General features: G+C 49.6%; 1 protein-coding gene across 7 annotated transcripts in view; it reads left to right on the top strand.

The window, feature by feature from the left end:
- The first annotated feature begins 225 nt into the window (after positions 1–225).
- The window catches only part of COL15A1 (collagen type XV alpha 1 chain), a 98,693-nt gene continuing 72,618 nt past the window's right edge, over positions 226–26,300 (top strand). For 4 of the 7 annotated variants that reach the window (XM_059925154.1, XM_059925158.1, XM_059925159.1 and 1 more), the window contains exons 1-2: positions 599–806; positions 889–974. In XM_059925154.1, the coding sequence (XP_059781137.1) occupies positions 796–806; positions 889–974 (97 nt within the window). In that variant the 5' untranslated portion in view covers positions 599–795. The other 3 variants (XM_059925155.1, XM_059925157.1, XM_059925156.1) reach the window with 3 other exon arrangements.

Genomic DNA, 26,300 nt, shown 5'->3' on the forward strand with positions numbered 1-26,300 from the left:
TCTTGCCCTTCTGTAGCTTACATTCTGGTGGTGGAGGATGGTGGTGCCGGCAAGGTATAAAGAGGAAAACCTTGCAATAGTAGATAAACTTAAAATTTTTATTAGGGTTCTCTTTGCTGCGTTTATTTACATGAATCACTTATACCGCCCCAAAGGGGCCATTCCTGGGCATTCAAGGGGGTTGTGTGTCAGGCGTGCAGGGCGGGGCACAGCAGTCAGGAGCCCAGTCCAGCTGTGTGAACTTGGGACATTCACCGCGTCTCTCTGAGCCTCAGTTTCTTCATTGTCATTTAGGGAAATCAGAGCGATTCCAGCCTTCCTGGGCTGGTGAGAGGATTTCATTGGCCCGTAAAGAGAGTGCTTTGTTTGCGGGGCAGCCGGGACAGGGACAGACGTGAGGGCCGGAGGGAGCTGCCCGCTGACCCACAAGAGCGCGGGAGCGGGGCTTTTCTCGGTTACACAAGGCCGCCCGGGTGGAAGCCGCGGCTGGGGGGGCGCGCATCTGTCGAGGGGGTAAGGGGCGTGGGGAGGCGGTCAGCGCGGCCAGGAGCCACGGGACGTGAGTGCGCCGCTGCGGCACTGCCCGAGGTGGGGCGCGGCGCGGCGCACGGGGGACCGCAGGGCGCGGCAGAGTCGGGTTTCAGAGCGCGGGTGACTCAGGGCGCGGGCCGGATCCTGCCCGCCGCTGCCGCTGCCCCTGCCCAGCGCCGCCTTTGTTCCCGGCAGGAAAGGCGAGCGGCCCACGCGCAGAGCCCGTAGCCGTCCGCGGAGCTCGGCGGCCCGCGGAACTGCGGGATGGCACAAAGGTAGGACTCGCTGCCCCGCGCCCCGGCTCCCCCCGGCTCCTCCCGGCCGCCTCACCTTCTCTCCCTCCGCCACTTCTCGCAGGAGGGACACGCAGTGTTGGCGCCTGCTGTGGCTGCTTTCCATCTCCGTGCTTCTCCCCGCTGTCACCCGGACCCGCTCCGCGACAGGTAAGTGGCCCGGCCAGAGGATGGCACCGGCTGCCTCCGCACCCGGGGGAAGTTGGTTTTGGCTGCGGGCGCGGCTGCGGTGCGCGCCTCATTCCTGGACATAAAAGGGAGTCCTCGCCTCTCGGTGCGCACTGGTGGTTCTGCCATGGCTTCCCCGGGCGCTGCCGGAGGTTCGAGAGGCGAATGGGAGTCTCTGGGCCGCCGGAGCGGGTGGAGTGCTGTCCGGGTACCCGAGGTGTCTGAGCTAGGTGCGGCCCTTCCAATCTTGGGCAGAGGGGGACTTTGGAAGCCCAGTGACAGCGCCAGCGGCTCCGCGGGGACAGTTAGCTCCAGCTCACCCAGGGCCCGCGCTCAGATCGCGCGTGCTGGCTGGCTCATTGTAAGGGCAGATCTGGTGCCCTCTCTGTACACAGGTGCGGAAGCACGACCGCCAGCTGAGACACCTGGCGCTTTGCCGCGCAAGAAATAACGGGACTGAATTGCCCTGATGCCTAACTTAGCCCTGAGTTACCTGGAGAGTCCCATCCATCGTGGGCAGTAGCTCCATGCGCGATGGGAAAAGCTATGGACTGGGGACCAGGGGATCTGGTACCTTCTGTTCCCAGGCCTCACTTTCCCCACCAGCACCCAGAGGCGGTTGTATGACTAGTGGAGTCTGAGTTAAAATAGTTTTGAGTTAAAGTGTGTTCAGGCTTCCTGGGCTTGAATTGTGGCTGTGTTAGGTGTCATTGGACAATGAATTTCACCACTCTGTGCCTCAGTTTCCCCATCCGAAAAAGGGGAATACTTAGACGACCTTTCCTCCTAGGAATGCTGTGAAGATTAAAAGAGATATTAGAAATAATATGCTTTCCACACCATGGCACATACTGGGCACAAAATAAGTGATTGAAACTACAGGTTGATCCTTGCAATAGCTGTGTTGGAAAGCAATGCAGGCATTTTTACAGAAGAGGACACTCAGGGTGAGAGAGGCTTAAGAACTGGCCTGTGCAAAAGGCAGGGCTTGGGTGCCAAAGTCTCTAGACTCTGGTCCTTCCCTGCTCAGCCCTTTCTCCATGCAGTTTTGCAAGAGAGCTACCACTCTCCAAATAGTAACCTCGGACTGCTTTTGGATTTAGGAGATTAGTACACAGTCTCCACAGAATAAGTGTGCTGGGAGATGGGATCTGGTGGGGGGTGGGGGGGAATGGACACAACCTCTGTCTCTGTGAAGGAAACTGAGGACTGTTGGGTGGCCATGGTTAACTCTTTGTGTGCTGAAGGAAGCCCGGGACAGCCCAGATCCTTGCCTCCTTGGGAGCAAGACTCAAACACAATGACAACTTTTCCTGCCAGAGCGTCCAGCCTGGCATTTCTTGCAGACCAAAGGGCAGCTGGAGCACAGTTTTGGCTTCTCAGCACCGTGGCCCGTGTCAGAACGTTGCAGTTTTGCATGTGATATAAGGTACTGCCAACTCAGCGGCAGAGGGCAGCTTCAGGTTCTGTGGTCTTTTGTGAACTCTGCTGCAACCCCACCCCCAAAATGAAGAAGGTTCTGGGGAAAGAAAATTTGGTGTTTCTTTCTCCTCCTGCGTTTGTAGGCTGGCTCTCTGGATGCCAGGTCAGGGCTGTTTTTCTAACACAGAGGAAGTCCTGTCCCTATCCTTAATGTAAAAGGGGAGTGCCAGGAAACCCTCAGGAGAAGAATGAATGATCGTAGTGTCTTAATTACTGGCTAAATTTTTGGTTTGCTCTAAAGTTAGGAATACCCATTACTGATGGGTGATTGATGGATATTCAGTGTCCCTTGAGGGGAGAATCTTCCTACGCCTGAAATATCCTCCTGCAAACTAAATCTGGCATGAAGTTTAATAAGGCTAACACTTGTAAACCACTTCATATGTGTGATATGTTCATACTTCATTCACCCAATCATCACAATCGCTCCAGGAGCTGGGTACTGGGACTGTGCTTCAGATGAGGAAACGAGGTCCAGAGACCCCAGGCTTCTCAGCTCCTGAGGGTTTCCTGGCTCACCCTGTTTAAAGAGACCCTTGTCAGTTGACCCCTTGTCCCTCGCATCAATCCTTGTGCCCCTAGTGGGTGAGGGCTGAGCTGGTAAAGTTACAGTGTCACTGGAATGCCTGCTCTTTTAGAAGATAAGGAAGTTGTTGTGAGACAGGGGCAGTGGTGTCATAACTAATTTGTTCCTGATAACAAAATGTTAATATGTGCAAATGATCTACTTTTCTTTAAACTGTTTTATTGTGAAATATAACATCTATTCAGAAAAGTGCGCACAAAAATACAGTCCCATGATTTCTCACAAAGCAAACTTTCATGTAAGTGGGTCAAGAAATGGAATAGCCCCCAGAAGCTCTCCTGTGCCCTTTGGCTGTGATTATTCCCTCCCTCCCCTCAGAGGTAACCATCCCCTTGACTTTTATGGTGATTCCTTCCTTCCTTTTAGAAAATAACGTTAGTACCTAAGCATGGATCCCCAAATTCTGAAGTTCAGTTTTTCTTTTTTTTTGAGCTTTATACATGTGGGGTGTCTCCTTTGGTGTCTGGCTTCTTTCCCTAAATATTAAGTTTTGAGATTCATTTATGCTGTTGCATTTCACTGTAGTTAATTCATGTTCCTTTCTGTGCAGGATCCCACTGTATTAATTTACTGTCCATTATTTATCCATTTTTTTTCCAATGACATTTGGGTGGTTTCCATTTGGGGCTAATATGGTAGCGTGTCTCTGACATGCTGTTTGTCCACGTCTCTTTGTGCACATGTGCACACATTTCCGTTGGTTGTACACATGGAAGTTCAGTGCTGGCTGACAGGGTAGGCAAGCCCTCCAAATGAACAATGGCAGCGCGGCTTCCACTATGGTTGTGCCAGGGCTCACGGCCGTCAAGCTGGTAGGAGAGCCTCTGTTTCTTCGCATCCTCACCAGCACTTGGCGTTGTCAGTGAGCTTAACTCCTGCAGTTCTAATGGGTGCACGTTAGAATCTTACTGTCGTCTTAATGTATGTTTTCCTGATTATTAAGTCGATTACCTTTTCGTATATGTATTGGACATTTGGATATCTTGATTTACTTTTTTAAATCGAGGTGAAATTCACATAACATAAAACTAGCCATTTTCATAATGACAATTCAGTGGCATTTAGTACATTTTCAATGTTGTGCAGCCATCATCTCTAGTTCCAAAACCTTTTCATCACTCCAAAGAAAACCTCATTCCCATCAAGCAGTCCCTCCCCATTCCCCCCATCCCCACTCCACCAGCCCGGGGCAACCATGAAACTGCTTTCTGTCTCTATGGATTTGCCTGTCTTGGATATTTCATATAAATGGAATCATACAATATGTGACCTTTTGCATCTGATTTCTTTCACTTAGCATAATGTTTTTGAGGTTCATCCATGTTGGAGCATGTATTAGGACTTCACTTTTTTATGGCCAAATAATAGTCCGTTGTTTACCGCAATTTGTTTATCCATTCTTCCATTGATGGAGACTTTTGGGCTGTTTCCTCCTTTTGGCTATTATGATTAGTGCTTTCATGACATTTGGGTATATGAATTTGAGTACTTGTTTTCAATTATTTCAGCTGTATACCTAGCAGTGGAATTGCGGGATTATAGCATAATTCCGTGCTTAAATTGTGGGGAACTCCTAAACTATTCCCCACAGTGGCTGAACCATTTCACATTCCCACCAGCAATGTACAAGGGTTCCAATTTTTTCATGTCCTTGCCAACACTTGTTATTTTCTACTTTTCAGATTACAGCCATCTTAGTGGGTATGAAGTGGTATCTCACCGTGGTTTTGATTTGTATTTCCTGAATGACCAATGATGTTGAGCATCTCTTCATGCGCTTCTTGGCCATTTGGCGGAAACTCTGAATACCAGTCAGGGCAGGTTCAGGTTTTCCCTCTAAGCATCTCATTCTTGCTGGTGGCCAGCTGATGTGCTTTCCTGAGTGAGAGAGAAGGGGGTAAGAGTCACACCTAAGATTTTACATCACTGGCCTCCCGCCTTACCTGTGCCCCAACCTGAAATGAGCTCATGTTGCTCACATACCATTAGAAGTTGTGATGAATATGAATGATTGTCATGTTTTAATTACTGGCTAAATTTCTGGTTTTCTCTAAAGTTAGGAATGCCTGTGGTGGCATAATGTCCTGCCATTATGTGTTTTACAGCAGAGTTAAGGCTGAAAACCCCTGGCACACTGAACCACACACAGCTCTCCATGTATATTTGGGATTTTGCAGTCTCCTTGACTTTGCACAAGGTTTGATGAATCTCCGTGTCTGAAATACACTCCCTCTCCTTGTTTCTCTTTAGGGCCTAATTCTACCTCCCAGCTTAAACGGCACCTCTTCCAGGGTGCCTTCTCTGGATCTCCCCAGCTAAGCTTTCTCATCACCAAACCGCCACAGCCCTTCACTTGTCTCTCCAGGCACCAGCCACTGTCCCCCCTGTACCGACAGTATGTTTATTTCTCTCTCCTTCCTATGAGAGCACCTTGAGGGTGTGGATCATGCCTCATTCATCCAGAGTTGGCCACATGGACTTTGGCCATTTTGTCATTATGATAAATAGTGCTGCTGGGAACATCTTCAGACAAATGGCCTTTGTTTTCTTTTGGGATTATTTCCTTTGACTAGATCCCCTCAAACAGATTTGCCCATCAAATAACAGAACTAGTTGGATAGTTCTTATTATCTATTTAGATGGATCTTTCTGAGATACAAATTGAATCATGCCGCTCCTTAGTTTAACTGCTCTCTCTGAGTTCTCCACGTACCTAGGATGGAGTCATGCTCCTTGCCCCCAAGTACCCCTTGTGGTCTGGCCTCTGCCTACCTCCCGTTCTCCACTCACACGATGTCCCTCTTGACTTGGGCTCACAGCAGCCGCTCCCTGGCAGGTTTCTGGGTGAGATATTCACTGTCCCACCTCTGTGACTTTGCATGGGCCAGTCCCTTCTTGAGAATGCCTTTCCCCTTTTTCACCTGGCACCCCCTCATTCATCCTTTAAGATTCCTCTCTGGGAAGTCCTCCTGTTCTACCAGGCATGTTGAGTGTCTCTCCTCTGGGCTAACACTGTATATCACCATCTCTCAGTCACAGGGCTTCCCAGAATGGACCATGATCATTGATTACTTGTCTGCCCCCACCACTACACAGGAAGTTCTGTGAGGTGGGGACTGGGCCTTGCCCGACTCTGAACCCCAGAACCTACAGGGCCTGGCACAGAGTGGATGCTCCCCAAACTCTTTCAATGAATCAAAGAGGGAATGAATGGGCAGGTCCAGGCTGTGGTTTAGAGAGAATGTGCCGATTTACCATGTCCTCTGCAGTGTCTAAGTCATCCTGAGTCTTCCATGGCTCTGCCAGCTGTGGAGTGGCCATGGCTGAGTAATCAGGGCACGTTATAGGGCTTTTAGTTTTCTTTTCTTTAATGACTTTAATAACTGGTGAGGCTGGAATTTACACTAATGTTACTTTGCTCTTTATCTTTTTTTTTCATTACATCTATTTGTGTAAACAATTTATTTTCTAGCTTATCCCACTCATCTTATTCCTGAAAGCCTCTATTTTGTCAAAAGCTGCACATTTATCTTTCTGTGCTAGCTAAATATATGAGCTTATTTTCAAGTTTTCTTTGAATGTCTACAGCTTGATCCATTTAAAATGAACCATCGATTAAACAGATTACATAAAGTGTATTCTGAGGTCAGTTCTTTTCCAAAGTGGTACCCAGGATTCCCTGAAATACTAACTAAAATGTAAACTATTCCTCCATCCTAGTACTGCTTCTGGTTATCATATAAAATTTTTCTTTTAATAATAGAATTTTTTTGTGGAATCTTTATACATACTATTGGTTGCTTTCTTGTGCATATGTGTTGTTTAAAAAAATCCCACATGGTCTTGATAATTGTTGCTTTGTAACGTGTTTTAAAATCTGGTAAGGGAAGTTACCCCTGCTTCCTCTATTAAGCTGTAAATTCCTTAGCATAGACTGATTTATCACATAATTTTCTCATGATATGATTGGATACTTGGAGTGTCATAGTGGTGGTGGGCAGGTGAGGGTTATAAAAGGCAAGGCAATCTTAACAATAAGATTCAATTTAAGACATTAATATGCAGTAAGGAGAACAGATGAGCAACTAAGGCTTCAAAGTCAGAGGAGCGGCTGACTGTGGGGCCTGAGCTATTGCTGTCGACACAGAGCCCAGGGAGCTGCGGTGGGTCAGAGGTGTTGGAGTGGCCCGGTTTGCTGAGTGACCACCTTCCTCCGCTACCCCAATTCAAGAGAAAAAAGTCTAGGGTTAGAGCAGAACCTGGAGAAGCCCCAGACCTCTTCCTGGGCAAGATCTAATGAGGCAAGAATGAGGCCTAGGTCACCTATTGGGTGCAACCCACCCCTTATCTCCAATCAGAATCAACTCAACCCAACCCAACCCAACCTAATCCAATGTAATCCATCCCAACCCAACTTTATCCAGTCCAATTCATTTCACACTTGTTGCATGCCATGGATGACTTAAAGAACTGGACAGGGCAGAAAACAGTTCTGAGGGCCCTCATATCTCTCTTAAGTGAGCAGGACCCTTGACTTCAGGTGTTAGGGCAGCCCCTTTTTTGGTTTGGGGAGCTTGGCTGGAGTCTGGCTTGCAGAGAGCAGCCCTGCCTTAGGTCTGTCTGGGAGTCACCCCTCCTATCACTGAGGGACTCAAATGAGGCCCAGCTTAAAAGTCCCCTCCACCACCAGGAGGTCTTTGCAACTAGTCTCCTCCCAAAGCAAACGTCTGCTGAAGTCCTCAAAACTGTCTGCTCTGTTCTGTGTTTTGGCTACTACTATAGACTTCTGTCTTCCTCCCATATCTTCTGGCTGCCAGCCCTCTCTGAGGACCACTGGGATAGGTGGCAGGGTGACTAAAGAGCCACACTGGACCCAGTGCCCATCCTGGAAGGACTCACAATCTAGTAGTAGAGACCAGTGTGCAGCAGCTGGCTTGAATGCTGTGGACCTTGTCCTGAGTGTCCTAATGAGGGTGCAAGCAAGCCTCTTCAACACTGAAGTAGGGATGTCCATGTCCACCAGAAGATGGAGGAGGCGGAGGGAGGTAAGCAAGCTTTGAAAGAAGAGATTTATATTTTTCAGTAACATTAAGATATTTTGATAATAAAAATAATAGTCATTGTAAAAATCTAGGTTGAAAAAAAAAAAGGAGTTTAAAAAAGTCACATATTTTCACATGAGTCAGAGATAAATCCTGCTAACATTTGGTGGACTGTTTTTCAAGTTTATCTTCTGTGCCTAAATATGCACATATGTTATAATGCGAATAGATCCTTCTGTACATTGTATTTTGTTGCTTGGCATTTTTTTCCTTAACAATTATCTAGATACTTCCTCTGGAACATTGAATAGTCTTCCCTAAATCCTTTGTAATCGAAATAGTATTTCATTATGTGGATGTCCCATAATTAAACTAGGCCTCTTTTAGGCCTTTAGGCTGTTTCCAATTGTTTACATCCATAAACACTATTGTGATGACCCTATTCTTGTAGCTCTTTATTTGACCATTCCTGTGACTAGTTCCTAGCACAGATTCCTAAAACAAACTGTTGGGTCTAGTGCTTGCCCGTTTGTTTTTTTTTTTTAAGGCTTTCATTGCATTTTTTGGAAAGGCATAGTAATTTGTACTCCCTGCAAGAGCATAAGAGAATACCTACCTAACTTACTGCACCTTTGTCCACTGATGCTATTTTTCTAACTGAAAGGAGAAAATGACAACAGCGCAAGGGACAGTGCCAGCATTACTGCTCCAAATTGCCCTTAGTTAAATGGAGTTGGGGATTCCTCCCTCGCCCCTACCATTCATTTATCCATTTGGCACAGGCCTTGTGGTAGGGCTAGAGGAGAAGAGGCTTCTTCAGGAAATTAGAATGCAAGAGCTCAGGTCACAAGGACCTTGGTGGTTCTCAACCCTGGCTGCACCTTAGAATCACCTCGGGGATTCAAGAGGAATCTGAAGCCCAGTCCTCCCCGCGTCCAGGGTTCTTAATGTGCCTGGGGTCCAGTCTTGGGCAGGTTTCAAAAGCTCTTGGTGTGATTCTAAAGTGCAGCCAGGGTTGAGAACAAACAATGCAGTCCAGTGGCTTCCTTTCAAAAGTGACAATCCTGAGTCCCAGAAAGGAAAGGCCCTGTCCGTGGTCGCAACACAGGTGAGAGGCAGAGCCGCCACTGGACCCCAGAACCCACGTCCTGGGTTCAGATCTCAGCTCTGTTGAGTGACCCAGGGCCAGTGACTTCTCTTATCCATGTTTTCCTTATCTGTAAATTGGGACAATAATTCCTACTATGAGGAGTAAGAAGGGAAGCATGGGGCCTGTAATTGGTGACCAGTTCTGTACCTCTTTCCTTCCTGCTCCCACATCTCTGTGAGTTCCTTGAGGGCAGAAACCCTATGTTATTTATCCATGTTTCCTCAGCGTCTGACGTGGCACCAAATGGACACAGTGAGTGTTTGAATACATTCATGAATGAATATTCAAAGCCTGGGACTGTGGAGATCTTAGTGAAAACCTAGCATTAGGAACCCCGGACCATAGCAGAGTCTGTGTGAGCCTCCAGCTCTGCTGGAAGACCACCCCCAGCCATGCACTGTGATGATGGTGATGGTGATGGTGATGACGGTGGTGGTAATGGTGGAGGGGCCAAAGCGGGTGGGAGCAGGGGCTGGGTGTAACAGATACGTCAGGGGTGGAATACATTTCATGAAAGAAAAGTGAAGGTATGCCTTTCCAGTGCTGGAAAATTATAACCATTGCATCCTGTAGAACAGAGAGTCCAAAAGCCGATGACAAACTACACCTAAATCCATGCAGTTTCAACAGCGTCACACAAAGAACCATCTGAAGTTAGGTGAGCCAGCTGCTTCTCCCCTTCCAGCTGCACAGTCTTAGTGCCTGGCTTGTTCTGTCTTTGTTTTCAGCAAACAGGTCTGTCTCCTGGCCTCCATTCTCTCCACCCACCCCCTATATTGCAGCCACAGGAGTCTTCTAGCTTCTTGCCACTCAGGTGTGGTCCACCAACCAGCATTATCAGTATCACCTGGGAACTTAGTAGCGATGCACAATCTCCAGTCCCACTCACAGACCCAATTTATCAGAATCTGCCTGTTAACAAGCTCTCTGGTGATTCACATGCATGTTAAAGTTTGAGCAGCAGTGTAAAACCAGCTCTTATTATGTCACCCCCTGCCTTAGAACCTTTTGTCATCTTCCTATGCTAACCAACTGTGGTAGGCAGAGTACTGGCCCTCCAACTGTGTCCACATCCTAATCCCCAGAACCTATGAATATGTTAGGTTACCAAAGGGGAATTAGGGTTGCAGGTGGAATTAGTATTGATAATCATCTAACCTTCAAAAAGGGAGTGGATCCTGGGTTACCCAGGTGGGCCCAGTGTAATCACAAGCGTCCTTAAAAGTGGAAGAGCGAGGTGAAGTGAGAAGGACTTGAGTAGTCTTTGCTGGTGTTGAAGATGGAGGAAGGCGCCACAAGGCAAGGAATACATGCAGCCTTTAGAACCTGGAAAAAGAAAAAGAAAAAAAAGGAATTTTTCCTCAAAACTTCCAGAAAGGAGCATGATCTGCTTAATTTTTATCCAAGATCTGTGTTGGACTTCTGACCTACAGAACAGTAAGGTAATACATTTGTGTTGCTTTAAGTCACTTAATTTGCAATAATTTATTACAGCAGCCCTAGGAAATGATTTTAACACTCCTTAGCATGGCATTTGAGACCCTCTGAAGTCCTACCAGTGTGCTGTTTTGGCCTCATCTCCAAGAATATCCTTCCTCTTAGCCTGATCTCAAAGCTCACAGCCCCCAGGGTGGCTGGAATGCCAGGGGTGGGGCACCCTGAGAGTCCAAGCTAAGGTTATTCTCCCTGTACCCGCAGCACCTAGCCCCATGCCTGGCTCTGGCAGGTACTCAGTCAATGCTTGTTAAACGCATAACCCAGTGGAAGCCTGCTATATTCATTCAGGTCACCGCCAGCCACGGTGGGGCCCCAGTACCCTGGAGGCACTGGAGGGGCTCTACTTTGCTGTTCCCCTGCTCTTCTGTCTTGTGTAAATCACTGGCTCTCTTTGGGCCTCAGTTTCCTTATCTGGGAAACGAGGGGGTTGGACCAGGTGAATCCTAAAAGCACTGTTAGCGGGAACATTCTAAGATATCTGAATTCACTTCGCCCAAACTTTGCGGCGGTTGGGGGAGGTGATTCAACTCAGCAGCGCTCAGTCCAGTTCCCATCCTTCACTGACATCCTGTTCCATGGGTCAGGATACAGAACTGTGCCCAACGGCTGTGTGTATTTGGTACGAAATAGAGACCACAGCTGCTCTCCTTCCCTGTCTAGTTGAAATGCCAAATTGCTCACTCTCCCACAGAAAGAAAAAGGGAGGGAAAAATGAAATCATTTCTCACTGCAGTTTTTCCACGTGACACATTTTCTAATTTTATTTCAGGCTTAACTGTCTAGAGTAGATGGCTTCATTTCAGCGTTTCCCCCCTCCCCTTTTATTAGAATATGAGCTTCCAGTTGAAGAAGTGGAATGGTTTTTCTTGTTTAATATTTGCAAGTGTGGGCTGCTATCAAACTACGGCTGAATGTCCTCATTTTCTCTGCTGAAGGAAGTGCTCTCGGGTGTACAGCACTAAGCTAGTGGTAGGATTCCTGGGGTCTGGACCCTCCCTGGGAAGCTTGACGAAGTCACTTCTGTTCTTGGACTCAGATACTTAATCTGCAAAGAAAGGAAAAGATTGGGTCACCACGGAGACTGTACGGCCGATTGGAAGAACTGGTTGGTGGGCCCCATTTCTAAGAGTAGTTTTGTTTGAGACTTTGCTGGAATTGTGTGCACCTAAATTTATATCTGCCATCAGCTTTGTCATCTCCGCACTGTCGCTGCAGTGCATGGATTGGTTGAGATATTTTTAGCACCTGGAAAGAGTGTTGTAGCTTTGTTTCGAAGAAACTGATTCTGCTCCTGCAAGGTCTGTTGCATCCAATCTCTTCCTTTCATCCCTTTGCCCCACTGGGTTCCGGCCTGTGTCGTGCTCACTAAGGGACTGTCACAGCAGCTCCCTGTCCTGGCCAATAGGTCCTCCCATCTCTCTGTCCTCTAGTGCATCTTCTCACAGCAACCCGAGTGGCAGGTCCCGTTATGTCACATCCCCTTAAAACCCTTCCCTGCTTTCCCTTACAGCACCTTAAATTCCACTCTCCTCGGGCTGGAGCTCAAGGCTTCTTCTCCCCTCCCAGCGCTCCCGGTGCCCTGGCTCCAACTACGCTGAACTCCACTTGTCTCTGAATTTACAAGTATGTTTCCTCCTCCTACCTTTGCTAGCGCTGCCCCACAGTCTGGAATACTCTCCCTGCCCTGTTGAGATCCTCTTTCTCCTTTATAGACTTGGTATTCAAAGTGTGGTCCCTGTGCCAGCAGCATCAACACCACTGGGGAGCTTGTTAGAAATGCAGGGTTCCCCGGTCCAGCCCCAGACCTGCTGCATCAGAATCTACACCTTACCCCGGCCCCTGGCTGATGGGAGTGAAACGGAAGTGAGGGGCGCGCCTCGTAGCGTGGTGGTCAAGTGCTGGGGCTAGGGGTCAGGCAGGGCTGGTTTGGTTCTAGGCTTTGCACGTACTAGCTGGTGACCTTGGACAATTTACTAGTCCTCTTCTAGCCTCAGTTTCCTTATCTGTAGAGTGGAGATGATAATAGTACTTATCTCGGAGTTCTTTGGTTGAGTACATGGAGTCATGTCCCCAAAGCTCTTAGCACAGCGCCTGGCACACCATGATCCCTCAATGAAGGGTAATGGCCACGGTGACGACGTTCAACCTCAGTGCTAACTGACATGGTTCCTAAACCCTCCTATGGCCTCCCTCAGCATTGCTTGTTCCTGGTTTCTTCCATCAGAGTCACTTGCAAGCCCATCTACCTAAGGATGGGGAGAGCCGGGACAGTGCCATTCATTTTCAGGGTTCAGAATCATTGACCTTCCAGTGCAGGGAGATAAGCAAGGACTCTGCAAGTATGGGTGGGTGAGTTGGATAGAATTAATGCCAAAATTTCTAGGTATAAATGGTCATCCTGCCTGTCATAGCCTGGTAGCTTTTTCATTCACTCATTTATTCCCTCACTTTTATTTAATAAATATTTATTAACTGCTTACTGTGTGCAAGGCAGTGTGGTACATGCTGGCTATAAAATGATGAACAAGATAAGCATGGTTCCCTTCCTCATGGAGCCTAGAATCTAATGGGGGACATAGACACTAAATAAAGGGTTGTAGAAAAAACCCTAAATGTCTATAAACAGTAAAAAGTGTTATGAAGAAGCGCAGGGAGCTATGAAAGCACATGCCTGGCCACTCTAATACTGTGGTGTCAGGAAAGTCTCCCCAAGTTGTGACATTTAAGATGAGATCTGAGGTGTGAATAGATTTAGCCAGGAAAGGGGGTGGGGCTGGTGGGTTAAAAGAGGAGTGGAATGTTCCAGATAGAGGCAACAGGATGAGGATAGGATGGAAGCAGCCGCTGGTGTGGCCTGAGCAGTCAATTCTCTGAGCCTGGTAAGGGAAGGGAGGCTGGGATGGGACAGGACAGGATGGGACGGGGCTGAAGTGGGGGGTCTCCAGCATGAAAGCAGAACCTCCGTCCAGTAGCTGCTTTCCCGAGCCTGGCCCTGGGTGAGCATCTGGGCTTCCACTGCCCCTTGGGTCCTGCCCAGTGCTCATAGCCCAGGGTCCATGGGCTGAGAGCCTCTGGGTGCTCTTTCCTGCCCTGCTCTTGCCTCTACTTACCCGAGAGTTTATGGCTTCAGGGAGGGGCACAGGATCTCCACCTCTGTGTTGCCCAAGAGAAGTATATATGAGAGACTTGCAGTAGAATGATAGGGAAGCAGGTCTGACTGAGAGCCTGGAGCAGAGTCTCTGGTCTTACCTTGGCCACCCAGAGCCTCCCAGGCCATCACAGCTGCCTGGCTGAGAGGTTGTGAAGGTCACACGAGAAAAGGATTCTAAGAATTGCCCTCTGCAGTTAGTCTCCAGTTAGTCTTGGCTTTGAAAAGCTTCTTCCTGTCTGTGAAATGAAGGGGTTGGACCAGCTCTGAGGCTCATCCAGATCTTATATTATGTCTTCTGATTTCTCTCTCTGGATCTCTGTATTCAGAATGTGTATCCACCAGCACATGCAGAATTCTCTTGCCAGGGAACAGAGAGGTCTTGCGGGGGAATAACTTGGGTGGGAAGTTCTTAGATGTTTTCACATGGGAAGCAATTCCTTTAGAGATGGTGGGAGATGGTAATTCATTACCCACTCCTGTCCAGGCCATTCCTTTAGAAACCTGCTTCTCAAACTGGGTGTGCTCATGGTCCTTGGCTGTGTGACAGCAGTGTGCAAAGTCACATTGTTTATTTCCTGCATCCATTTTACTCAGCGGTTGATAACTCAGGGAGTCCAGTAGCAACTGGAAAATAATTTAGAATATTTTTATATTAAACAGCCCACAATTATTATGGAGTGCAAAACTTAAGTGCTTTTAAAGATAAGGGAGGAGGCTTTAATTAAATTTCCAAGCTCTGTGGGGCTCTGGCTAGACCCAGGCCCTCAGGTATAGGGTCCCCTCTCTCTAATGGTGATGCTTTAGTGGAGATGATGCTATATATAGATTTGAGATCCCCAATTGGTGTGGGAGGCTTGGAATTATGGTAGCGGGTACAAGAACCCGTTCTTGTATAAACGTTTCCTCCATCAATAGTTACCTAACGCACTTGTGTGTGGAAGGGGCTACTGACATGTTTTGTTTTGTTTTTTTTTGCTATTGATGAGATGGAGGTCACTGCTCTCCATAGCTCTTGTACTAGAACTTTCAGCTCCACGAGGGAAGGAACTTGTCTGTCACTGCTGGATCCCCAGCACCTAGAACAGTGGTGCCATACAGCATGTGCTGAATAAATGCTAGTTGAATGAATAGATGTGTGTGTGTTGGTGGCTGTAAAAAACTTCCCTCCTCAATCTGAATTTACCTTTCCAGGAATAAGTGTGTGGGTGCATGAGCATGGGAAGGTTGGGTGGAATGTGAAAAATGCTGTTCATGCATATTTATGCGGGAGACTGGCCAGTCCCACTCAAGTTCAAGGTTTCTAAGAATCTCTTTGGAGGCAGCCTCCTACCCTGTGTGGTCCAGGCTCCTTGAGGGAGAAGCACAGTTCACCATTCATGCACCTTGGGTAGCTGGGGCTCCTAAGCTCCCTTCTTAGGGTCCGTGGGTCCCCCAAATACCTCGCTCCCATCAAAACCCACCGGGGACCTTGAGGACCCAGAAAATGTTGGACTTTCAGGATCCTCTATTCTGGCTCTCCTAAATTACAGAGGGGAAGGTGGAGGCTCAGAGAGAACAAGGGACATGATGAGAGTCACACAGCCAGAATATAGAAGAACTGGATTTAGAACGGTTTTCCGATGTCCAGGTGGGTGGTATCACACCACCCTCTAATTCCCCAGTTTTGCTGCTGCTTGACTGTAGACATGTTGTCCATCTGTCCCATCCTCAGGGATGTGGGAGGAAAGACGGGGGACAGGAATTCACATACACTGAGGGTCTCTTCTGTGCCTAGCAGCGTATGGTTAGAGCTGAGCTTTGGAAACATCAGCTGGATTTCAAATCCCAATTCTTCCATTTATCAGCTGTGTGACCTGGGCAAATTGCTCAGGAGGAGGGTTGGTTCCCTAACTGGACAGGGGGTAGTGGAGGTCCCACCTCCCAGGCTGTGTGGGGCACTCAGGGTAGAGCCCGAGACAACAAGCCCTTGGTGGGTGAGAGCTCTCCCCGAAACCATGAACCGCACCCTGTGCACAGCAGCGTCACTGGGGAGCTTTTAAAACATGTGGAGGCCTAGGCCTTTCCCCCAGAGGTCCTGATTGGTATGGAGCCGAGAATCAGTCTTCTAAAGCCCTCAGGTGGTTTTTCTGCCCATCCAGGAACACAGTGCTAGAGCATACACGCCACGAGGGCAGGGGACACATCTGTCCTGTTCACCCGTGAATCTCCCACAGTAGCAGTGCCAGGCACCTGGTGGCTGGTGCTTGAGAATATTTGTAAATTAATGAATGAATGAACGGACAGATAAATAAGATGTGCTCAGCACCTGACATTACCCTGTACCACCACCCTGAGGGCTGGGTATTGTCATCTCTCTGTCCAGATTATGAAACTAAGGCTCAGAGGAGTTAAGGAACTGGCACAAGGCTAGTAAGTGGATGAGGCCTTGCATGCAGGTCTCTCTGGCACAGAATTCCACGTCCTTCCCCTGCATCTGCTGGGCGAGGCTCGAGGCTCATCCTCCTCGGGTGCCCCCGAGGTCACCCTCAGTTTCAGGCCTCCAGTTAGGGGCATCTCCTGGGTACGCACCTTGGAGGGTCTGGTTCCCTCTCCCATTACTCTGGAGGTGCACGGGCTCTTCCTCCAGCTAACATTTGGAGGCCATCAAGCTATACTTTCATCTAGATTAAACAAGAGTCAGCCTGTTTCAAAATATGACTTCAGGGTCACCATCTGTTCTGGCTGTTCCCTTAAACTCAAATCCCATTTCAGAGCCAAACGGGGCTCCAGCATCCCACAGAGAGCAGGTCTCTGCACAGTGGAGCAGGACAATCTGTAGAAAGAAGCAGTGTGTTTGATACCAGCTGTAGGACAAATTTCTTACGTCGTTTGTTTCCCCCTACTCAGTGGCATCGAGTTGTTATATGTGAGGACCACAGGCCCCACTATGGATCCATTCCCGTATTGGGTGCCTACTGTGTACCAAGCACGTCCCTGTGCCTCACCTTCTTAGGGCAGTGGGTGAGAGTGGCCTGGATAGTCGATAACTGTGGGAACACGATATGCTGGGCAAGTCACATCGTCAGTCTGGGCCTTAGTTTTCTCATCGTGGGGACACTGGACTGAAGTCCTTCCCAGCTCTGAAGGTCACCCCGAGTCTCCAGGCCTCTATCAGCCTGTTCAGTGTAGGCGAGATTTCACAGCTCCTGCTGAAGCTATGAACTCATTCTGCCGGCTGCTTCCCTGTCCTGGCTGAATTCATACAAGCTCATCTGCTGCGACGCCCTGGGCCGTGCCCACGGCATCACATGCCAAGTGCTGAGAGGCTGCAGGAAAATATGTCTCCTGCTGTTGCCAAACGACCGCCTTCGCTCCACATTCCAAATCGCCCAATTCCACCCTCTGCTTGGCAAGGGAAAGGAAGGGGCCTGACTGCCGGGGCAGCAGCTCGAGGTGAAGTGGTGATGCCTCCTAAAATGGTCAGTGGCAGCCTTCCTCAGAAACCTTTCAAGGCACCCCATCGCCTGTTGCATAAATTTTAGTCTCCTTGGCTTGACATTCAAGGCTCTCCCTAAACTGTTTCCAGTCTCCCGAGTGAAAAAGTGATTAAGAGTAGAAGGAGCTGGGAAGGACCTCAGATGACCCATGTGTGAGTCCCAACCACACCAGTCCAGCTCTGTGGCCTTGGGCTCCTTCAGCCTTCGTCTGTCCATCTGCAAAATGGGAGTGCAATTGTCCCCACCTTATCAAATTGTCCTGAGAGTAAATGAGCTGATGTTGGCTTCACACTTCTAACCTGGCGTCATAATTCTCTCCTTTCTGTGCTAATGTTGGAGGTTACCTAAGAGTCCCATTGCTCCCATCCCCCGGGACTACCCACATACCCCTCAGTTTCCTAACTCCATAGGTTTGCTTATGCTCTGCTTGCTCCACCATGTTCACCTGTGCAGAGCCTTCCAGGCCCATCTCCATTGCCCTGTCCTTCAGTTCAGGCACCTGTACCAGGGCTCTGTGTGTTGGTGTCTTGCCCTCTCTACTAGGCTGAGAGCTACTTGGGGACCAGAGTCCGAGTCTTCTTGATCTTCCAGAGTCCACCCCAGGCCCAAGTCCAGACAAGTGTGGCCACTGGATGCTGGTTGTGGGCAATGCCAGAACCCTGGACTGGGACCAGGATAGAGTGAAAGACAGGGAGGTCCACTCCTGCCTCCCCTTCCGAGATCCATCCTCCCCTTGTGGCTGCATTTCTCTCGGGGCTGGCACAATGTAAATTATGACTGAATTGCATATGGTTAGCACCTCTAACTCTGTAAGAGATTTTATGGACCACGTGGTGTCAATCATGCAAAAGAACTCAAGAAATACCCAAGGACATGCCTTACTTAGAGACTTAGAAAGCTCCAGAATTACTCTTTCAAGCTCCTCCCACCATCGATGCCCCTCCCACCCCCATGCCTTACAACGTGGGGCTGGAGGTTGGGGTGAGGATGCAGGAAGGAGCAGGAATCTTACCCTTCTTCTCCCAGGACCTCGAGGGCTGGCCTGTCCCTCCCCATCTTGCCTAGTGGCCCTAGCTCATGCTCTAGCCCCCAGATAGGCGACGAGCAGCCTCTCTGAGGTCTCCAGCCAAACCTCAAGAACCTAATAGTATATCACGAGAAGGGGAAGCGTACGTTGTCCATAATCCCTACCCGGACCCTTGTTCCAGGGAGGCAGCTGGAATGCACTCGGAAATCTAAGAGGCCAGTGTGTTTTAGAGCGGCACTCCCAGCTCAGTTTGGTGGGTGAGAGCCAAGGCAGGCATTTTTCAGAAGGCTGGTCATTCTGCACCCTCTTGCTTAAGGGTCAGCCAAAACGATGGAAGATTGCAGCCCTCAGAAAAGTTAACATCAGGCCTCTGTTTGGCTATTAATATTATATTATACTTCAACAGTTGGATCAGATGAGAGCTAGGCTGTTAAGTGCATATTGAGCTAAATGGTGCTGGTGGGATCACTGTGACAAACAGCTGGCATTCATTAGAGTTCTTTGTAATTGCTGAAAAAGACTGTATTGATTGTATGTATTGATGACAATAAATGTAATATGGTAAGACAGGCATACGGTCACTCTTCTCCAGAATCCATTAAGCTCATTCATTCACTCATGTGTGCATTATTCGTTCATTCATTCCTCCATCAATGCTCAATTTTTGCCTAACTCAGGCAGGCCCTGTGCTAGAGGGGTGAGGATGAAGTTGGGAGATATAAACATGAAACAGATGATGCCTGACCCCCGAAGGGCTCACAGGCTGGTGGGAGACATAGGCAAATAAACAGATAATAACATAGAAGTGAGGAACTGGAGCTTCCTGGGAAACTTACCAGAGGAGGGTTTCTTGGCAAGGTGGGGTGATCCATTTGCAGGCATTTAGGAAAAAATCAACCCTGAGGCCCAGCTTCCCAGTGTGGCTGGAGAGGACTTCCCCCAGGGAAGGGCAAGGGGAAGGTGGGGAGGCAAGGGAAGTAGCTATTGTTGCCCCTCCTGGAAGCGTGGCCTCCTCCGGCTTGGGACAGGCTTTCTCTGGGGAGCAGCTCCCTTGGAGGCCACAAGCTTCCTCCTGGCTGTAGAACCCTCGCTGACATGCCCAGGCCCCCTGGGCTGGACCTCCCAAGCCTCTATGCATCCCACAGATCACCAACCTCCTTCTCCCAGCTGGGGCCACGTGGCTGACTCTCCCTGTTGTCAGTCAGTGGGATCTAGTCACTCAGGGCACTCGGCCTCCCATCAGCCTGTCTGGGAGGCAGCTCATTTGCTGTGGCTGTGCTGTGATCCGAGGGAATCCCCATCGCAGCTAGGGCCCTGCCTAACCCTGTGTCCATAGAGAATGGACCCAGGCTGGGTCCACATCTTGTCTCTGCCACTTACTACCTGTATGACCTCATCCCTCTGCATCTCAATCTCTTCATGTATAAAATACAGGTAATAATACCTTCCTCACTGGGTTATTGTGAGTATTAAATGACTCAGTCCAGGCACCACACTTATAATAGAACTTGGCATACAGTAAGTGTTCAATGAACGTATTAGGTTTTTTGCCTGCTCTAACAAATTACCACAAACTGGTAAAGTTCTGGAGACCAGAAGTCCAATGTCAAGGTGTTGGCAGGGCTGCACTCCTGGTGGAGGCTCTAGGAGAGAATCTTTCTTTGCCTCTTCCAGCTCTGGGGGCTTTCAGTATTCCTTGATTCATGACTGCATCACTCCAGTCTCTGCCTCATGATCATGTCGCCTTCTCTTCTGTCAAATCTCCCCTGTGTCTTATAAGGACACTTGTCATTGGACTTAAGGCCCACCTGTATAATCCAGGATCGTCTCTTCATCTCAGGATCCTTAATTATATCTTCAAAAGACCCTTCTTCCAAATAAGGTCACGTTCACAGGCTCCAGGGATTAAGATATGGACCTATCATTTTAGAGGCCATCATTCAACCCACTACAGTGAACATGGGCCATTATTATTATCGTTTAGTTGTTGTTTCTTCCAGCAGCTGCAGTTAGCCTGACCGTAGCGTCCTGCCCTGGGGTCAGGAGGGGATGGAGTGGGAATGCTAAACCAATTTCCAGGTTCCAGCTCCTCTTGGTCAACTCCATTTTATTCAAGCCATTCCCAGGCTGGGACAGGAAATTCTGCTTATGAAGTTCCACTGGCCACATTATAGCATTTCAGCATGTTCAAATTTCACTAATCTGAGAAAAACAGCCCTCTCAGGCCCCTGCACCTGTTTGGAGCTCTCTGTCCATGTTAGTTGCTCCTTACACCTGAGCAGGCTATGCTTAACAAAGCATTTTCACATGCAGAACCACATTTGACCTTCACTGCAACTAAGCTGAAGGAGGTCATTTCACCCCATTTTGCAGGTGAGAAAACTGAGACCCAGAGGGAAAATTGCACAAACCTATCTTTCCTGGCAATTATTCAGGGGAAAGAAAAGAAGGCTAATATCATTGACGATAACTGCAGTAACAACAACCACTGTGCTCTATTGAATGTATGCTTTGCTAGGCCCTCTGCCTAGTATTTTACGTCTATTATCTCAAGTCATTCTCGAAAGTCTCTCCTGAAGTAGGTGGCATTATTCCTGTGTTATGGATGTAGACACCAAGGCTCAGAGAGATGAAGTGTCTTGTGCAAAGTTGCACAGCTTTTAAATGCTGAACTGGGATTTGAAGCCAGACCTGGCTGAATCTTTCTCCCTAATAGTGTGCTGCTTGGAGATCCTTCTCTAGTTTGGAACATATGTCAGGCTGGCCAAAATGAGAGCAGTGGCAGTCCAGTTCCCTCCCAGATCTGCTCAGAAGATGCAGCCCGTGAGAGACTGTCTCTCGCTGGGGGCAAAGCTCCTTCCTGAGAGGCAGGTGCTGAGTGTTGGCGCTCAGAGCAGTGGGGATCGGCAGCGGGGCAATGGGAATAGGGAGGCAGACGGGCCCAAGGTCACCAAGGGCCGGGACAGTCAAGGTGTGCTCCCTGGAGTGGGGCAGCCTTGGGTTGAAGTGACATTCCTGGAGAGCAGAGGAGCAGAGGGAGACTCAACTCCTTGCCTCAGACCTTTAAGGTTCATATCTTAAAATCGCCAGTTCTAGGACCTGATAGCTGTGTGCCCTCGGGCAAGTTATTTAACTTCTCTGTGCCTCTGTTCCCTCATCTGTCGACTGGGAACAGTAAGAGTGGGGTGGTTGTGGAGAGCTCCGGGGCTGTGAATCAGGATCACCTGGGGGGCTGGTGCCCAGGCCATGCCTGGACAAACTGAATCAACATCTCTGGCGGTGGGCCCCTGGCATAAATATTTTTTAAAAATCTCCCCGGTAATTCTGTGTAGCCAGGGTTGAGAACCACTGCTCAGCAGGTAAAGTACATGGCACGCAGGACATAATAAGGACTCACTACACACGAGCTATTGTTACACTTTCCTCATACATTCATGAAATTAACATTCATTGGGCACCTACCTGTGCCAGGCTCTGCCAGATGCCCATATCACCTGCGGTTCATACTTCTTGCTCAGCCATTTCTAGCATTGCTTCCAAGAGAATGAGTTAATTGGGCTCGATGCTGTGCGAAGACATGACCCAAATCTAATATCCTGAGAAGAAGGTTTTACTGATAAGGGCAGAATCCAGAAAATGTGCCCACATCAGAGAAACTGAAACCCTGTGTGTAGGAAGTGCAGCTGAAGATCTCCAGACCTTTAAAGAGGAAGCTAGAGAAGAAAGAGTGGGCTGCAGACTCCCTGTGGGTCCCCAGGCAAACATCTGCCCCTGCAGTGCCCGCACTTCAACATCTATAACGTGGAAGGGTTTCTAATGGGTGGCTTTGTGTTGGGGGGTTAGTTTTTAGCTGCAGAATCCTTTTCAAATGAGGCTGTAATTGGAACCCAAAATATCAAGCAAATTCAGTCTGAGTTGTTTGGTGTGAGTGTATGGATCAGGGTAGATGAGTGTGGGTGTGTGAATGTGTGAGAGAGTCTCCACGAATGATTTGTGTGTGGATGTGTGTGTGAGTGTGTGACGGTGTCAGGGTGTGTTAGTATGGGATGAGAGTGGGTGAAGGTGTGTGTATGGATATGTGTGCATACACGCGTGAGTGTGTGAATGTGTGTGTATGGATATCTGTATCTGTGAATGTGTGTGTGAGTGTTCGTGGGAGTGTTGTGGATAGGTGAGAGTGTGTGTATGAGTGTGGTTTTATGAGCGTGAATCTGGATGTGTGTGTGTGTGCATGTGTGACTGTATCTGCGTGTGTTAGGGAGCTGAGGGGCAGGCCTCCTTTAGCCTCCCCTCTCCTGCTGGTGGCCTCCTCCGTGCCCCTCCCTGCCCTCCTGCCATCCCTGGCCCCGGGGTACAGTTGGGAACCGTCTGGTCATCTACCCTGACCCTGCTGCCCTGCCAGCATTGGTTCTGTGTCCCCTTGCAGTGCGGAGCCCGGCACATTCAGGAGCTCCTGAAATTGCCCACTTCCAGCAGGTTGCCACCTGTTCCTCTCTGGTGCCCCTCACGTGCCCGGGGCAGGCCCCTTTTCCTCCAGGCCCGCTTCAGTGAGTTTGTGAGTTTTCCTTGCAGAGCCCCGGGCTGAGTCCTCCGGAGCTGCTGCCGGGAGTGGTGACTCACCGCAGTTGATGTCACCCTCAGGAGTCAAGGCCTCCATCACACTCAAAGAGTCTTTGTTCCCCAAATGGAAAAGGAAGGGCCATAAACTGAGAGGAGTTACTACAGAACCCTTCCCAGATGCCCGTGGCCCTCATGCCTGCCCACACCTGCTAGCCTTTACTGTACCACCTGGTGCACGGGGTCCCTGCAGTGGCTCTGAACCCAGGTTTGGGGAAGGCAGTGAGGAAGGGGTCTGAAGGCCCTCACAGCAGCAGCACAGCAAGACCCACTGCTTGCTTGCTTCCTGGGGCTTGCGTATGGCTCTTGCACTGGAGCCAATTCTGCCTAGCCGTGTGTGTGTGTGTGTGTGTGTGTGTGTGTGTGTGTGTGTGTGTGTGTGTGTGTGTGTGTGTGTGTGTGTGTGTGTGTGTGTGTGTGTGTGTGTGTAGGCGGGTGTTGCAGGCCCCGGTCACAGAATGAGAGAGTCATACCACTCTCTCCAGGCTCAGGTCCTCAGTTCCCTAGTCTCTGGGCCTACTTATCTGATTCTGTTATTAATTCTGTAAAGGCTAACAGTTGGAGGGTGACTGTGAAGGGAACTGCAGAGACCATGAAGGTACCCGGCCCAGAGCTGGCCTAGTCTCTGGGTCCTGAGTACTCCTGGCCCATCGTGTTGTCCATTCTCATGGTGACTCTGGGAGCCAGCTTTTATTGCTGCCCGCTGTACAGATTAGTTTACAGCTCAGAGAAGCGAATTGGCTTGCCCAAGGTCACACCCCAGTTAGTGGTAGACCCAGGGCTCAAGCCCGGATCGTTCTGCTACCAAACCCCAGGAGGTTAACCCTTACCTGTGGCTGCCAACCAGGAGAGGGCATCAGCCTCACCCAGGCCAGACTCTGGAAGACTCTGATTCCATAGGGCCAGGCAGGAGGGGCAGACCTCTGTCTTTTTAAAAGCTCCCTGGGTGACTCTGACGTGTGGCTAGGACTGCAACCTTCATACCACATTATACTACCCAGTCAGATTTGAATCCTGACTGCAATTGCTTATTATCTTCATGGCCTTGGGGCAGTAATTAACTTTTCCAAGCCTCAGTTTTCTATCTTGTAAAATGGGGATAATAATATTATCTACTTCATAAAGAATCAAGGGTGAAGATGAAATGATTGGTGGAAAGCTCTTCAAATAGTGCCTCTCACGCAGCAAGCCTACAGTAAATCTTAGCCACAGATGTTATTGTTTCTTGTCATCCATTCGTAGGTCACCCTTGCCAGACTCCGTGCTGGTGCCAGGGACCGCGAGATGAGTCTGCATGATCCATGCCCAGGAGCCCATGTCTAGGCATATCAGGGAAGGAAGGGAACTAACCACCAGAATGCAGAGATGAGGGTGTAGCGGTGGAGGGATGGATGGGGACTGTGGAAACACGGAGGGAGAGCCGAGAGGGAAGCCCAGGAGGCAGTGGGCTGTAATAGGTTGGCTTCTACACTGGGGCTTCAGGTGAGTTACTTCCCCTCTCTGAGGCTTGATTCCCTTGCCTCCCTCCCCCCTGGCGAGGGAACAGGTGAGAGGATGCTTCGAAACCAGAGAGGGTGCTGGTGGGTGCAGACTTCTTCCTGCTGGGACACCCAGCTGGGCCCAGCTCCTCCCAGCTGCTAGGCAGGGCAACCAAGCTGCAGGGCCCACACCTTGCCAGGACTCTGACCACCGCCAGGCCCCTTCAAAACCATCGTTTTCTCACTTGAGGTCAGAGGCTCGAAAGAAAGAGAGAGAGAGGAGAGCTCATACAGTAACTTCATTGAGCAGGAAAATTCCTGCGCTATATATGAAAACCGGAAAAGGGAAAGAGGCGTTCTAAGTTTACATGTAGAAAAATGCTCTTCTGTAATTCAGAAAAATGAGGTCTTTGATTGTTGGCAAGCCCAGGTCTTCCTTCTAAGTTGATCCAGGATTTTTTCCCTGGCAGGGAAACAGTTCTTTTTTCTAAGAAATGCATTGGGTGGTAGGTTTTTCTAAGAACCTCTTGCATCTTTGCTGGGTGTGGATGGAGCCCCTGCAGGAGGAATTCTGCTTCGTTCATTTTCCTCGGGAAGGGAGTCAGGTAGAGCTGGGCGCCTCCGGGGGCTCCAGGCTGGTTGCGGTGATGTTTCCTCACAGGCAGAGCTATGACATTTTCCTGGGCACAGTGCTCCCCACCTCTGGCCAGGCCACACTGTCCAAAGACGAGGACGTCTGTAGGGGGAGAGCTGGATTTGTGCTGGTCCCCATTGGAGTCATTCCTTCCAGGCCTGAAGGCTGTGGGCTGAAGGAACCGGCAGTTAAGGGTGGTTAGAGAAACTGGAAAACAGATGGGAGATGAGGATGCAAAACTGAAGACCTTCAGACCTGGCAAGGGCCTTTGGAAACCATCAGATGCAGGCCTCTCATTTCATAGACGAGGAAACTGAGGCTCGCAGAGAAGGGACTGCTCGAGAGCATACACTGCGTTGGTGGCAGAATCTGCCTCCCAGGCCGGGCCCTGTCCACCGCTCCATGCAGTGTCTGAGAGGCCACGGTGTGGAAGTCCAGAGGGCAGAGTTAGGCCCAGCCAGGCCGGTGGGAGCTACGGGAGGACATGCCTTAGCATACTGGGAGAAAGAAGACTTAGAATTGCCCAGCAGTGGCCAGAGTTGTCCTGGGGGCGTTGAGCTCCTGGACAGTGTAGATGTGCAAGCAGAAACCAGATAGACTTTGGCGTGGAGGGATGCGGCAGAGGAGACTCCTTCTCCAAAGGGTGAGCTGCAGTCTTTCTGCATAGAGTCTGTGGCTTGGTGAACTCCCAGCAGGCAGCAAAGGAGGCACTGGGGACCTCCTCTCTCCCAAGGGGTGAGTGCAGGGAAATCCGGGGGAGAGGGGCCCTGCTGGGGTCCCAAGGGCAGTCACCCCCACTTTACCTATACACACTTAGCCTGCTGGCTCCATCAAGGTTGGATCACCTGGACCCCCTGAGCCCTGCCCCCAGTGGGAGCAGGGAGAGTCAGTGAGTCCCCGTTTAAGCTGACTGAAGTGTTCTGTAGTCTTCACAGCTGCAAGTGGAAATGGGATGTGGGGAAGGGACACCTTTTGCTTTCCCAGGCAGCCGGTGTAGGAAAGGGGCAGAGGATGGGAGGGAGGCACCAGGGTTCTAGGCCTGGCTTGTTCACAGCTCCCCACTGACCTCAGACCTGCTCTCTTGGGTCACTTCCAGACCTGACTGTGATTCTGGCACAGGCGGTGTCCCTCACAGCTGCAGCCCAGGAAGCCTTCCTTGGGTTTCATG

Source organism: Balaenoptera ricei, chromosome 6 (assembly GCF_028023285.1).
Source record: "Balaenoptera ricei isolate mBalRic1 chromosome 6, mBalRic1.hap2, whole genome shotgun sequence".
NCBI classification, from domain to species: domain Eukaryota; kingdom Metazoa; phylum Chordata; class Mammalia; order Artiodactyla; family Balaenopteridae; genus Balaenoptera; species Balaenoptera ricei.